Source organism: Cimex lectularius, unplaced genomic scaffold (assembly GCF_000648675.2).
Source record: "Cimex lectularius strain Harlan isolate CLEC.00 unplaced genomic scaffold, Clec_2.1 scaffold21, whole genome shotgun sequence".
Taxonomy (NCBI): domain Eukaryota; kingdom Metazoa; phylum Arthropoda; class Insecta; order Hemiptera; family Cimicidae; genus Cimex; species Cimex lectularius.
In genome coordinates this window covers 473,744-489,374 of record NW_019392671.1, presented here as the reverse complement: position 1 = coordinate 489,374, position 15,631 = coordinate 473,744, and the positions used below count along the sequence as shown (strand labels likewise).

General features: G+C 35.6%; 1 protein-coding gene across 1 annotated transcript; it reads right to left on the bottom strand.

The window, feature by feature from the left end:
- Positions 1-130: 130 nt before the first annotated feature.
- On the bottom strand, positions 131-10,073 carry LOC106666908 (CCR4-NOT transcription complex subunit 11). The gene is made up of 10 exons (XM_014394443.2): positions 9,643-10,073; positions 6,985-7,076; positions 6,283-6,431; positions 6,125-6,223; positions 5,216-5,370; positions 4,854-4,989; positions 4,588-4,797; positions 4,373-4,512; positions 4,148-4,313; positions 131-412 (listed from the first exon to the last, which is right to left on the bottom strand). Exons 1-10 carry the CDS (start codon positions 9,678-9,680, stop codon positions 284-286), a joined length of 1,314 nt encoding a protein of 437 aa, XP_014249929.1. The 5' UTR covers positions 9,681-10,073; the 3' UTR covers positions 131-283.
- Between the last annotated feature and the right edge of the window lie 5,558 nt (positions 10,074-15,631).

Below are 15,631 nucleotides of genomic sequence, written 5' to 3'. Positions count from 1 at the left end.
CCCTTCGTTTATAATGTGATTCCACAATCCTTTTTACAATCTAAATGTTGAATAATATAAAAATGTTGTAAAAATTCAATTTGTTTGGGTAAAAACAACACTTCAAATTTTAATTTGAAATAAACTATAATAAAATTTCAATATATGCATTTATACAACCAGTGTACAATATTTGTATTATTAACAACGAAAGATATCATAAGCCATTATTACAAACTATTGAACAAAAATCAAGAAAAGTAAGTATAAATATACATGACATAATGTACAATAGATCTCTATACTACAGCCTTTGAGAAGTTGAAATAGCAGAGTCAGCACATTCCAATTGTTTCAGTAGCCTAAATAATGCTGCAGCTTCTCGTATCCGGCTAAACTCAATACAAAAGGCTTGAACTTCAATAAACAATTCCTAAAATGAAAAAACAGAATTTGGAAAAGTTTAAATAAGAACAAATGAAATTGTATTATTCTATGACTGTTATTTTGTCTTTGTGTAAGGTATATGCTATATGTAGTAATGTTTTCATGCCTAAGCTATAAAATGATAAGTTACAAAATAGATTTGTACTTTTTTCCATCCATATTCCATACTACATTACAATTGTAATGAAAATCTCTTGTTAGGATTAGGTTAGCTTAGGTAGGGTTGAGATTATGATTAGAGTTAGGGATGGGATAGGTTAGATTAGGGTTAGGGCTAGGTTAAAATTTGGTGTTAATGCTAGGGTTTAGGTTGTACAAAAAAATCAGTTAAGGCAAAATTTTTGAAAGAAGGAAAACCAACCATTTTCTTTCTTCAAGCTTTCAGGAATGTATACCACATCAGTGCTTTGAAACTATTTCGATTTACAAGATTAACAGATATAAACATCTGCTTATAATAATAAAAACTATGGCTTCATTAATCTACCAACTGTCCATTAAGGTTATTAAGGAGTTATCATTAAAATAACTAACCATAAAAAATTTATATTTTAAACTTATTTCTCTTTTACAGTTAGAATGAAGGTTAGGTTGGCATGGGTAAGGGTTAAACTAGAGTTAGGGATGTGTAAGGTTAAAATTTGGATTAGGGTTAGAGGCTGGTTAGGTTAGCTTAGGTAGAGTTAAGATTTGGAATGTGTTAGGTTAGGATAAGAATTAGGTCAGTTAAATTAGGGTTAGGATTAGGTTTAGATTTTATAACAAAAATCATAGTTGAGGAGAATTTAAAAGAAATAAAACAATTTATATCCTCAAGCTTTTGAGGAAAATATATCCTCGTCAAAACTGAAACTATTTTTAACAATTTATACGTTTAACATATGAGATGTTATATTTGAAAGAAGTGTAAATCCATTTTTTCATGTATCAAGATATTTAAGGGTTTGCATTTGCATAAATTTAAAAATATTAGCAAACATTAATCAATTTGAGTGATATTTTTAACACTTTAAAGTTTATTTTGGAATAGTAATTATTAAAATTATTTTAAAAAATAAAATATTTTTTATTCCAAGTGCACTTATACCACTTTCAAAAATAACATATTATAAGAAATAAAAACAAGAGGAAATTTAAGTCTATATTTGGGGAGTTAAGTCTATATTTGTATCGACATCAGGTTCACTGAAATGGATTTTTTAATTAATTTCACTTATATTAAAAAGGCGATATGAGTAAACAAGCGTTAAATGTAAATTACTTCATTAAGATAACTAAACATAAAAAAAATATATTTTAAACTTATTTCTCCTTTACAGTAAGTATAATGAAGTATTCATGGTAAATAGGTGGTATATAAGGCAGCAAACTCATCATAGCAAATTTCTTTGCAGTAATAATATTTTCAGTGTTTGTATATTTTTCATCATTATTTCTTTTGATTTTCCTAATTTTCAGATCATTATTTTCATAATGTGATCTAAAATTATTAATGTCGTCTTCATCAGTCATTGAATTAGTTAATTCCAAAATTCTAATCGTCTTCTTAGTTTGTAACAATCTAGAATTAATATTGCTCAAACTGCTTTCCTCATCTTATTCATAATATTTTTTCTAATATTCATGGGTCTTATTTCTATAATAATAAATAAAATTAAAAAATAACAACTAATATTTCAGTGAACATTTTTATTACTTTTACTTACCAATATCACTGTTAGACATATTATCGTCTCTTTTATACGTATGTGAACTCATTGCAACAACTGTATGAAATATTATTTATCTTACACTATAATTTTCTTGGTTAATAACAATTATATTTAATTAATACTCCCGCTGCAATCTATTAGTATAAGAGCCGCAAACCAAACAGTAGGACTTGCGAAAGAAAACTGAACAAGATCAGTGCAATTACTTCTTACCATTTCATCAGAATAAATAATACATACCATTATTTTGTTAATAATGTTGTTTTTAGAAAACTAGAACTAGCTAAGTAATATTTTCTAAAGCGCAATACACACTGAAGCCGTAAAAATAAATAATAATTGGAATAAGAAAGTTGTTTTAATAATAATTATTAGGAATGGACTTATTAAAAAAAGTATTTGTGATTACATTTTACAGCCAAAGTTTTTTGTTTACTTTACTTAACAAATCCTACTCCAGCAAACATATGATTACAAATATGGAAAGAAGGTGTCTATATCTTACTTTTTTGAATGGACTTATACCACTTTCAAAAATAACAGCTCAAATATAAACATACATCTACTTACAATAATAAAAATATGACTTCAACAGATCAACCACCCATACATTCTACAGTAAAATTATAACCTCTAACTATTGGGTTAGGTTTAAATTGGGCAGGTTAAAGATTAGGTTAGGGATGGGTTAGGATAAAATTAGGGAAGGGATTAGTATTAAGTTAAAAATGGGATAAGTTATATTAGGTACAGATTAGCATTAGGGTTAGGGATGGGTTAGGATGTTAGATTATATTAGGGTTAGAGTTAGGGACTTAATGTGTTATTGAGAGTAAAACCTGGTAATAATTGTTATTTAACATTATTCTATCACTGAGTGATTTCCCAGTTTTGGTGGATGTTCTATCAAACCATCATAATTAAATATTTTTAATTAAAACTAATGAATTTCTGATCTCATTTAAATTGGTTTACATTAAAGTTGGTGTTATAATTAAGTATAATTATAAAAATACATACAAATAGTTTTAAATAAACAACAAAATGCAAGTGTTCCATTTTTTGTCTGATTATCTAAGAGACAGCTAAACTTCTATTTACAACAATAAAAAATATGGTTTAACGAACTACTCCCTGTCCATTCAAAATTAAAATGTAACCTACACCTGTTGGGTTATGGTAGGTTGGGATAGGTTAAGAATTAGGTTGCATTAAAGTTAGGGTTAAGGACAGGTTGGGTTAAAATGTGGGTTAGGATAAGGGGCTGGTTAGGTTAGTTAGATAGGTTAAATTTAGGATTCAGTTAGATTAGGTTTAGAATTAGGTTAAAATTTGAGTTAGCATTAGGGGCTGGTTAGGTTAGGAACATGTTAGGTTACATATCCATGATTCAACATTTTTCTATGAAGAGGAGAATTTTCAATTTTTTGTTACCTTCGTTTATTAGTTAGGTTATTTCAACTTTGTTTATTACAATGTAGTAGAAGTTCATGTATGCTTAGTTTTTCATAGTCTGTAATTTTTGAATTTTTCAATAGTCAGTCGCATAGATTTTAAAATTTCTGTCATAAATGTTAGTGCAATTCTGTGTCCGCATAGTTTGAAACCTCGGTTAACTGTAAATGTTGAATTGTAGTTTGTTGTTGGGTTAATGTTTAGACATGGTTAGGCAGGGAAATGTATGCTGTTTTTTCAATTGCCGCAGTGTTATATTTTTGTTTTTTCTCATTATATGCACAATTTATTATAAGAATACTTAAGCGAGTACTGTTATCTTAGTGTGAAAAAAAGTGAACAGAGAGTAGACAAACAACAATGTTCAGTTTTGGCCAAACATCATTTGAAGTAATTATAAAAATAAAACAATATATAAAAATGTAAAACTGGTTATTAATTAAGCTTATAAACAAAATATTTTAAGCAAATGAACTCAAGTATTCTTATCGTACAAATAAAAGATATTGCTTCAGTATAAAAGTAAAATAAAAAACCTTTCAAGAAAAACAAACCTGTACGTTAATAATTCTGTTTCGTATTAAAGACTGAAGAAACACGCACACAAGTCGTACCAATCGGTTTTGCATATATCTGTCTTTAATTGTTTCACATGTTGATATGCAATTTGATATATACAAATGGACAAACTCAGTTGGCAAATCAACAGTTGTCGTTAACCTAGAAACATGTACTGCAATTTAAAAACAAAAACCTATTACTAATTTTACTTAACTTACCTATTAACAACTTCCATAGAGTGAAGAGACATTTCCATATTGACCAATACACTAAAATATTCAGTGATTAATGTCGATTGCATAAGTTTGAGAAGCACTTCAATAGCTATTAATGGGTTATTCTCAACAAGATAAGGAAGCTGGAAAAAATATGGTAGATATATATATATTTTTTTTTTCACGTCAATATAGAAAATCAATTTTTAATCACTGACCTTATTTGGTGTTAATCCTATATGGTAAACTAGATTTGGATCCCGGTCAAGTTCAGAAAGAAGGTGCTGCTGTTGTAGTAAATTTAAAGGATCTTTAAATGCTTTACCCATTAACTTTTTCGCCTCTGCACTACTCGTGTTGGGCATGCACATTGTTATATCGTATGCAGTTTGATGGTCACCGATTGTTTCTTCCTCTAACCAAATCATCTAAACAGAAAAAAAAAAAGGTGCCAAAGAAATACATTCATAATAAAAGCATTTACCTCGTGATCCTGGGTAAACAACGGAGGGACGAGACGGATGCTTTCCGGCCGGTAAGTCTGCCTTGCAGCTGTATTATCAGCATCCAACAGTTGCTCAAGTAAAGATTTAACATCTTTCATGTCATATGGATCATGACTGAAAAATTCAAATACAAATATGATTTGCACTTAACAACAAAGCAGACTGAAAAGTAAACATTGAAAACGAAAATCCTTAACCAACAGCCAAAACTGACTGCATTCACTACCATGATAATCCCAATTTAGAACAGTATAAATAAACATTTGGTGAGAAAAATTAACTTAATTTTTTCCTTAAGGATCTTAAATACTGAAAGGTGTTTTTATTTTAGTACTCTTACATTTCAACCCAATCAGGGACGATGCAAGGCACGTGGTTCCTTGTCGTGGGTAAATGGGTCTCATACTTTTCATCTATTTGGTGTTTAAGATGTGAGAAGTCGGCAATGAGAGCACTTTCAGAATTCAAAATGACTGCTGGTGTTTTCCTTACCAACTGAAATTAAATTAACATCTATTATATACAAATTAAAATAATCACAGTAAAAATGAAGTTTTAGTATCAATAAAAAAATTTAAAAAATTTAAAAAGTGTGTGTGTGTGTGTGTGTGTGTGTGTGTGTATATGTGTATATATATATATATATATATATATATATATATACTTCATCAGTTGTGTTAGGTTTAAAGTGGGCTAGGTTAAGAATTAGGATAAATTAGGGTTAGAGTTAGAGCTGGGTTGGACTAAAAATTGGGTTGAGATAAGGGGCTGGTTAGATTAGCTTTAGTAGGGTTAAGATTATGATTAGAGTCAGGTTGTATATCAAAAAATCAGTGTTGAGGTAAATTTAAAAGCAAGAAAAACACCCCATTTACTTCCTCAAGCTTTTAAGGAATATATACTGTTCATCAGGACTTTGAAACTAATTCTAATAATTTAGATGGTTAATAAATATAAACATATAATTACAATAATAAAAACATATGGCTTAATGCCACTCATCCATCTGCAGAAGGGAAAAGTACACAGAGATATATAAACACAAAAGAGAACACTGGGAGGAATACTTCCTTGTTGGTGCTAACAATATATTATATAATATAATACAGACTGACATATTAAAACTTTAATGTTGTCAGTGAACACATGCTGTTAATATTATTAAACACAAATTACGCACATTAAACTTGACTTGAATTAAGCTTTATAATATCAATTGACAAAATTACAAAATTATACAAACAATTACCTCTTTTCCACTTGATGAAATAAGATGCGACAAATAACTTCTTTCGGTGTCACTTAACTTTGGCAAATTATTAGTTGATTTCCTATTTCGATCAGTATTCTGAAACAAAAATGCTTGCTTATGTTTACAATAATCCAACTCAATTTGACATCTCTTACCGACAACATATGGATTATTAGTGATGAAAACGGATTGTTGGTGAATGGTTCTCCACGGTACATTTCATGGAATAAAGTGAGAGCGATTAGTCTTTGACCAGGCGTTGTGAACAATTCATGAGCGAACATTAACAGTAACGTATTTCCAACTGTAAAACAAAATCAGGACTAACTCTTTACTCAATTAAAAAGAGCCTAAAAAAATTACATGAGCTAAAGGTAACATATGTAATCTGTATCTCCCCAGCACCCACATTTAATCACATACACATAGAATAAAAACAAAATTTTTTAAAAATATATAGGGTGAACAGCTGAAAATGTCCCAATATTAGAGCACCGCTTCATTATTCATAATAGATAGAGTCAAATTAATAAGGGGTCGAGTGGTTAGGGTGTCTGACTCGTAGTTGCCACGCTAGTGTTTTCAAATCCTGGCAGAACCAGGTTTTTTTTATCAATTATAGTATGAGTTTATATTTTAAAGTGGTTTGACCCCTCGCCCGTGACATCCGATGGGTGGACATTAAGCCCTCCTGTATGATAGTAATTACTACTTACTCACAGTAGAATTAATAAGGTTCACACTAGTATATAAACTTTAACATTCTTGAAGTTTTTGAAAAAATAAAGAAATAAGCAGCACATTTTCAGCCATTTGCCCCGTACACCTAACTAAAATGTTAAATGTTAAAATCTTACCTTTAAAGCTTGCATTTTTTGGGAACTGCATTGTGATTTGTGATATCGTATGTTCTATAGTATTGTTGTCTAAACAATCTTCGTAAAAGATGCTGAAACAAGATAATTACATTATCTTCCAGATAAACTGCACATTCTTAATACCGTCAAATTGTTCATAAGTAGACCTGCGAGTCTTGTTGCGAAAGGTTGTTCGATGTGCCCTACTTAAAAGAAGGGTGCCATTCTATGGCTCCATATAGAGAGCACATAGGAATGCCACCCAATATGAGAATTGTTTTTGAGCATGGCAGTATCTGGGTCCCTTGTTCCAATTCTTGGAAGAAACAGGGTTGCTTTATTGTATTGTATACAATAGTTTTATGCCCCTAGCATGTGCTGAGAGTGAATGTATTTATAATTGTGAATGTGTAGTGTGAGAGGGCTGATGGCGGAATATTGAGTACCCCACTGAACCTCAATTAAGTTAGTAGTATAATAGATTGATGGTTGGGTGGGCGTGAGAGAGAACGCGACCAAGGTTAAGGACCCTCAGCTGAAGGAAAGGGGAGATGTTGTGCCGGATTGTTCCTCCTCATGAACCAGACATCTTCCCCTGGCCGGGAGCTTCACAGGGCAAAGCGATTAGACTATTAAGTAGCACGCAAAGGCACGCTTGTCTCAGTGTCACTGGAGCCATGAGCACAACGCTAACTGCGACCTTAGAGATGTTGTTAAACCTCCCACTACTATTTTAATCCAAGGAGAAACAGAGCAGCTGCTCACAGGCTCACAAATGGACAACCATTTGCAAGGACAGGCCATGACAATAAACAATGGAAACTGAGGGAGGAGTACACGCAGATGCCATATTAGGCATGCCAATCAATGCCAAAAATAACTTTACCAAAAAGTACAAGGTGATGAAACCAGAACGGGAAGAGTGGGCGAAAGGAACAATTCTAAAGTTAAATTCCTACTGGGACTCATAGTGGTTCAAAGTATGTGAGCTGGAGTCCTTGGGATGAGTCCGAAGACCAAACAGACTTTAAACTTACGCAAATATGCTACAGTTTTTCAGTCTGAAATCATAGAAATCGAACACTGTGCCAGGGAAATAAAAAGGCCAAGAACAATTCTCTGACAGTCAGGCAGTACTTAAAGCCTTAGCCTCATGCGATGTGAAGGCAAAAAGTGTATGGAACTGTATGGAAGCCCTGGCAGAAGTCAGTGACACACCCTGGCATGGGTCCCTAGGTATTCATGGCATAGAAATGAGAAAGTGAACCCAAAAAGGAGCCAATATGAATTCTCTATGCCCTGAACCCTACTGTGGCTTAGCATTGCCTCAAAAAGATACATCCAAAAATGGATCCTTAATGTAATCCAAAACCTGAGGTGTTGTACCATGCATGAGTGAAGAAATTCATAGACGGGCCATCCACAAGAGTTACAAAGAAATTACTAGAAGGTAACCACAACAGGACCAGGTCCTTGGACACCTAACAGGGCACTGATGCCTAAAAAGGCACATGCACTGGATAGAGTACTTAAAAAAGAAATACTCCCAGGAAGAAGCAGGGAATGTGGAACATGTGTATTTCTGTGAAGATCTATGTAAGTGCAGATTCTTGCAACTAGGAGAGGAAAAGCAGCAAGACTCCACATTAAGGAGCTACTGGCAAGGCTATGGAGGTTGATTAACAACCTGAAGCTGGCCAGTGAGTTATAAACATAGAGGGGTGCAATTAGGTCAAGGTGTGGCCGCCTATTTTACCCTTATGCCCTATATAATAGATGACGGCGATGGAGGAATGTCAAGTATGCCACCCTAACTGAGTGAATGGTGTTTAAATAAGAAAGAATGTATTTAAGAGTAAGAGAGTGCAAAAGGGTTTGGGTTTAGGAACTAGTGGGTTGGGGGCTGAAATGACAACAGTTGATAGCCCCTGGAGCACAACCTCGGCTGCTGGAAGACTGAGATCTGACCCTGGACTGCCAACACCCATTCTCGAGGTTAACTGGTAATTTATTGTAAATTACAAAAGCTGGAATTGCCAGAGGGACTGTGAGAAGTGATAGGCTTAACTCTGTACACACGTTTATGTATATACATGCGTGTGCAAATTTGAGCTTAAATAAATCAGTAAATAATAATAATAAAGTAATCCTAAATACAATAAAACTCCAAAAATTGGAAAAGGGGACTCAAATACTAACATACCCAAATTCACACATCAGGTAGCCTACCCACTCTCTACATGGAGCCAAGAAACACTCTTCATTAATTAGGAAACATCAAAAAACTTTTCCCTATAAGTTTTGGCCCATCCTTCAGATTCACCGAGGACCACCCATTGACCATGCTCTTGATCATCACAATAAATCACATACAATTACCACCGGGCTTAGTCCATGAATACAAGGCGAGACCCAGCTTACCTTGGACTAAGTTCAAGAATGGAAATGGTGGCAGGGTATACGATTCAGCTAAAACAGTATCGAGTTGAAGTTGTTCTGAGTGATGGAGTCTTGATTACAAAAGCTATCAGCAATGAAGAAAAGCATAAAAAATACATCAATGCAACCTTTCTTTACTAAATCTCGTAGACAACGAATATTTTTTCCTAGAAGACAGGAAGCTCTTAAAAATAAAAGTAACTAAAATAAAGAAATTACCTCAGCAACTTTTCAATTTCTGCTGTTGTTAAGGACATCTCTGCGACTTTGATGCTTGGATATCAATAACTGATGGAAAATAGAATTAATGGTTTTGTAAACTTGTAAAAACAAGTCGACAAAAGTGAAGAATGTCAATCAAATCAAACACTAGCCCGATTTGTATGTTAATAAACCAAAACCTAAACTAGTGGAATAAAAGATTTAAACAGCAAAAATAAAATGGATTAAATTGAATGCCAGCTTCCCAGAATAAATGAGAAATTTTTAATAAAAACGAAACCATGGAGTAAAAGAGTTTTCGACTTTTTTTGTGAAATATTAACCCTTATTCCTTGGATCATGAATCTATAAACGTATGTAAATTTGTAAACAAATGAAGTTCGAGACTTCGAACTGAGCATTGAAGAATGTGAGACGTTCATGTACGAACGAGTCAAATGAACTAGTCTTTACTATGAGCGACCTCTGCCGACATTCTTCAAACTTCATGCTTCAATCCGCGCATTTCAACCAAATATAACAAAATTGAGTAAACCTCCTAGGTCCTCCTTTTTAATATGCCTATTTTTTTATTATTCCGTTTGATATTAATTTCTTTTATTTATGTTATTTATCTAGCCTATTATAAATAGAAATATCTCATAAAATCTGCCTTTTTAATGTCCGCATAATTATTTGATTATTCCTTTTGATATGGATTTCTGTTGTTTATAAGCTGTTTATTTAGTATAGTATAAACAGAAATATCTTATAAAATATTCATAACAATGGAAAATATCAAAGTCGAGTAAATCTCCCAGTGCTGCCTTTTTAATGTCTGCATATAAAATATTAATACAACAGAAAATAGCAAAATTTCAATAAATTTCCCAGTTCCGCTTTTTTAATGCTTGCATATTTCTTTGGTTATTCCTTTTGATATTCATTTCATTTGTTTATAAACTGTTTATTTAGCCGAGTATAAACAGAATAATCTTCTAAAATACATAACATGTTAGTAACAATGGAAAATAGCAAAATTTTAGTAAATCTCCCAGTAATGCCTTTCTAATGCATGCATATTTCTTTCTTTTATTATTTATTTTGATGGAATTCTTTTGTTTACAACCTGTTTATTTAGCCTAGTATAAACAAAAATATCTCATAAAATTTTAGTAACAATGAAAAATAATAAAAATAGTAAAATTTTAGTAAATCTGCCAGTTCTGCCTGTTTTATGTCTGCATATTTCTTTGATTATTCATTTTGATATTAATTTCTTGTATTTATTTAGCCTAGTATAACTAGAGCACAATAGATCTGCTCAGATCTAGATGCAGAAGGCCTTGTGGCCGCCTCTTTTACCCCTACCCTTAATATAACTAGAAATTTCTCATTAAATCCATAAAATATTAGTAACAATGGTAAATATCAAATTTGAATCTCCAAGTTCTCCCTTTCTAATGCCTGCATATTTCTTTGATTATTCATTTTGATATTGATTTCTTCTGTTCACAAAACTGTTTATTGAGCATGAAACTAATTTTTTCATTGCAACTGAGACCTTTATTAAAAAGAATAATTAATTGAAAAATTAATATGGTCAATTATGACCTCTAAACATATATGGATTAATCTAATTCACTCTCAACACAATCTTTACACATATTATACAACTAACCTAATTGAGGGTCAATGGGGTACTTGATATTCTGCCATCAACCCTTTCACATCACAGAGAGTGTTAATAAATACACACTGTAAATACAAACTAGATATACACAACTATTATTACTATATACAACAGAACAACCCCGTATCCTCCTTGGGCAAATTGAGGCCAATTCTTAACCCATCAACAATACTTTTGATATGCAAAAGCTTCTCTGTCGACCCAGCCCATTGACGCTGCCATCTTCTTTTGACCATGTTTTTTATTGCATTCTTACCGTCAGAGGGCAGGATCGCAGTGGTTAGGTCCGTAGGTTGGGACGTCCCAGCCTTAGCCGCCTTGTTCTGCCTTATCATTACCCTCCAGACCTATGTGTCCAGGTACCCAGACAGCAACCACTGTTTTGCCGAGATGCTCCAGTTTGTGGTATCTCTCCAACAAAAACACTACAAGAAGGTCGACGGAAAACCTCTCACAGACTGTCACCGCAGTAAATGCGCTGAGGGAGTCGGTACAGATTAAATAGGCGAGCAACCATCGTCTCAAATCACCCCAAGCGCATGCCAGTTGGACATAGTTCTGTCGGTTAAAAGCTACTGTGTGGTGGGAAGCAGCCTGCAGAGCTGCAAAAATCTGTGGGTCCTCCTCAGCCTGCAAACGTGGACGCATATGGTTTTCAACGTAGAGAAGGTGAATCCGCTCTTCCAGCCATGTCGTTTATCACTGACTGCCTCACCCCTCTGACCTTCATTAGGTATTTCCCTGAAAGGAAAAATTAGAGGTACGTACAGTGATCTTGTACCTGTTCAATCCCATCGATACTTTGAGTGATATAAAAAAGTACTGGCAGGTAAAAGGAATGGTGATAATAGTCTTGTTCCTACTACGTCTCGTGCTCACATTAACTATTTGTATTTTATATAGTAGCACTAAATGTAAGTGTTACTTAGTTCCTACACATCTGATTGGTTGGATTCACTGCGATCAAGAAAAGTGTAATGCTTATCACTGAGCTCTGAGGGACTCCATTTCCTTGAAAAAAGTCCCTGGAGGGCTCGGACCCAAATCTGACACGAAAACTTTGGTTTTTCAAGGAACTTGGGTAATTTGCCTCTAAATCCGATATCCCTACATTTCCGAAATATCGCATATCTCCACATCGTATCATACACTTTCTTGAGGTCAAAGAATACAGCTAGAGCGTGCTCTCTATTTGGAAACATATTCTGAAATCAGAAAATCCCTTCAGGGAAAAAGCATTTTCAGGTAGTCACCCCTTGTGATTATAATTATAGTCTGGATGATGACCATTGTAACATAGACTGCTACACAGATGGATCACTTATCAAAGGTAGAGGGAGTGGTGCAGGAATCTACATACCAAAATTAGGAATCAGCATCTTCTCCCCTCTTGGCAATAACACNAATACTGTGTTTGTTGGACCACAATCGGTATTACCTCACTCTATGAACACAGCGAAAGAGAGTATCAATAACTGGGGCATAGGGAGTGGAATTTATCCCCTGGGCACAGGCAATGGAAAGAATTTGTTAAGGCGATCAAACCAGCAGAATCGAAATGACTATTCTCTAACTCAAGGAAGGGAATTAGGAGGCTGATAGGTATTCTGACGGGCCACTGCACACTGAGAAGACACCTCTTCGGAATGGGTATCCTACTAGATCCCTTCTGCCGTTTTTGCGAAATAAAAGAAGAAACGGCAAGGCACTACCTCACAGAGTGTGATAGGTATGCTAGGTCTAGATTTGAAATCTTTGAAGGAGAGGACATCACCAAATCACTCCCTGAGATTAAATGGTCCAAAATCTTGGGGTGTGTGAACAGGTCCAAGAGACCAAGTCCCGGACCTTTGAGGGATGGGGTACGAGTCTACCCAGGCATTTAACCCCTCGGGTCTTGGTCGCCCACCCTGCATAATATATATATCATTCTGGGATTCTCTGAAATCATGAAATGAATGATACTGGATGGACCTTGTTGCCTCAAGACACCAGATCAAACGACTGTTTATCATGGACTCCAGAAGTTTACTTAGGCATGTTATCAGCAGATACGGGTCTCTGCCCACGTCAACGGTCGGGATAGAAGCTCGTATCCCATATGCTGTTGAAGAATACCAACAGGCTGTGCTTCGCACCCTGAGGAAGGATTTCATTTGGGATACTGTCGCACCCAGGGACCGATAAGCCTGTGTCTCTTTATCAATAAGTCGGATATTTCTGAGGGTAGGAAACGTCAATGACGCGGAGAAAAGCGACCAATTTTCTTGCTTCAAGACCAACCCTAGGCGGAACACGGTTGACGGTACGTCTGCCCCACGATAAAACTCCTCAGGATCAGGAAGTAGTCACTCAAGTGCGGGTTCCCCAATGAAGTTCACCTTACCATAGTCGCCTGGGGTGGTAAGACAAACAAGAGGTCGATCGCGCTAAATCTTCCGGTATTTTAGATCAATATGTGTAGCGGCGCCGTTGTTCAGGAGGTCATAAGGTCCCCCATCATTCTGCCCCTAGCATCGGTGCGCTATGACCCCCACTAGGTATTGTGCGCATTGAACTCGCCCAACGCCATAATCGGTTGGGGGAGACGTTCGATCAGGGCAGAAACCGCACTGCTGTGCACAATCAGTCTAGCGGTGGGTACATAGAGCACAGTGTAAGACACATCGGCGCCGCCATTTGAACTGTTCTTATTAAGTCTTACTTCGTGCACTTCATTATCTCTTATATTCCTCTGTGTGCCCTAGCATCAGGATCGTGCTGCCTTCCCTTGAGAAGGTTTGATACTGCTCAGCCGAAAGTGCGTCCCCGGACGGATGCAGGATCCATGGAGGAATATCGCCATGGGCGCATGTTCCCTGACCAAGAGCTGCAGAATGGACAAGCTACGTCTCTTGTTTCCGATTGCTCTGCAGTTCCACTTCAGAATCGACTCCATTAATCACTTTTATTTCGGTTCTTTCCACAGGTTTGGTCGAGGCGTTCCCTTCCTCTACACCCTCTTCGTTTTTTTTTTCTGTGGGAATGGGTTAAGGGAAGCCTCAAATTCTGTGGAGGAGCCAAGGGCTGTAACCCAGGTGTCCCTGGATACCCGCAGCCTCCATCAGTGTTGCAGCCAACAACCGTGGCCCTTGAGGGGCCCACCTAGTGGAGGTGGTGGGCGCTTAAACACTGGTTTATCCCCCACCGGCGATGTTTGAGAGGAGGATGTCTTTGTCCTCCTCTCAATTCGAGGATTGAATCCCCCTTGGCTCCCGCTATAGTTGCGGGAGTTACGTTGGCCAACTCCGCTTTAGGAGTGGCTTATGGTGCCGCAGAATCGGCATCAGGTTTTTTCTCCGGTACTTGACGCAAAGGATTACACTCCCTGCAGCCTAGCCAGCCGGTGGGAGTAGCACCTGGGACAGCCAGGGTGAGCTGATACAACCCTCACTACTCGCTTCACCCAACGGCTACTGACCTAGGGATTTTGTCCAGGTTGCGAGAGTGGAAAAGAGGAACTCCTAAGGGCGGTGGCCTAGTTATGTTGGTGTGCTTAGATCAATGTGAGGGTTTTGTGTAACATATTTGCCCCAGTCTACATGAGGTTATCCACAGGCAGTCGGGGTGGGCCAGGCTGAGGAAAACTCCCCGGCACGGGACCCCGACCAGGCAGGGTGGCCCGCCGGAATTGTCACAATGAAACATAGTTTAGTCTTTAATACATACATGCAGTATGTATTATTAATATTATTATTATTAATTGGTTGGATTCGTGAAGAGCGATGAAGAACGAGGTAGTTTTTTCCTTAGAAAAACACCTTTTTCCGTTTTTTGTTACGTTTCGACCTTTATTCGGCTCATCTTTAGGGCGTAAAGTGTGGTGCTATTCTTGTGATGTCATATTGGTGTTGTATGAAAGTGTTATGAGAACACCAATATGAAAAAGCAAAAAAATGGAAATGGTAATTTTCTAAACTACCTCATTCTTAACCGCTCCTCACGAATCTAACAAATTATTAAACAACCAGTCACTGCGAGAAAAAAAATTATTATTACCAATGTATTTTTTTTTTTTTTAGTTTTGCTTTAAAATTATATTTTATTTAGTTTTATATTTCTGTATTTAATCGTTCTTGTATATAGGATTTATTCCGTAAAATAATAATATTCATAATGTGTGGTGTTTAGTGACCGTTAGCTATAATATTCATAATAATAATATTAAAATAATAATAATAATAATATTATTATTATTTTGTTCACCGATGATAAGTGACGTCTTTTCGGTGGGCTTGTCCCGTCCGCCGCCTTCGCAAAGACGAGCGTTTCCGT

Bases quoted from the DNA above. Each gene is read 5' to 3' on its own strand.
- LOC106666908 (XM_014394443.2), bottom strand. From the start codon at position 9,680: ATGTCCTTAACAACAGCAGAAATTGAAAAGTTGCTGAG. The intron at 7,077-9,642 runs GTAATTTCTTTA...ATCTTGTTTCAG, and splicing joins GAAATTGAAAAGTTGCTGAG to CATCTTTTACGAAGATTGTT. The intron at 4,513-4,587 runs GTCAGTGATTAA...TATTTTTTCCAG, and splicing joins TAGGATTAACACCAAATAAG to CTTCCTTATCTTGTTGAGAA.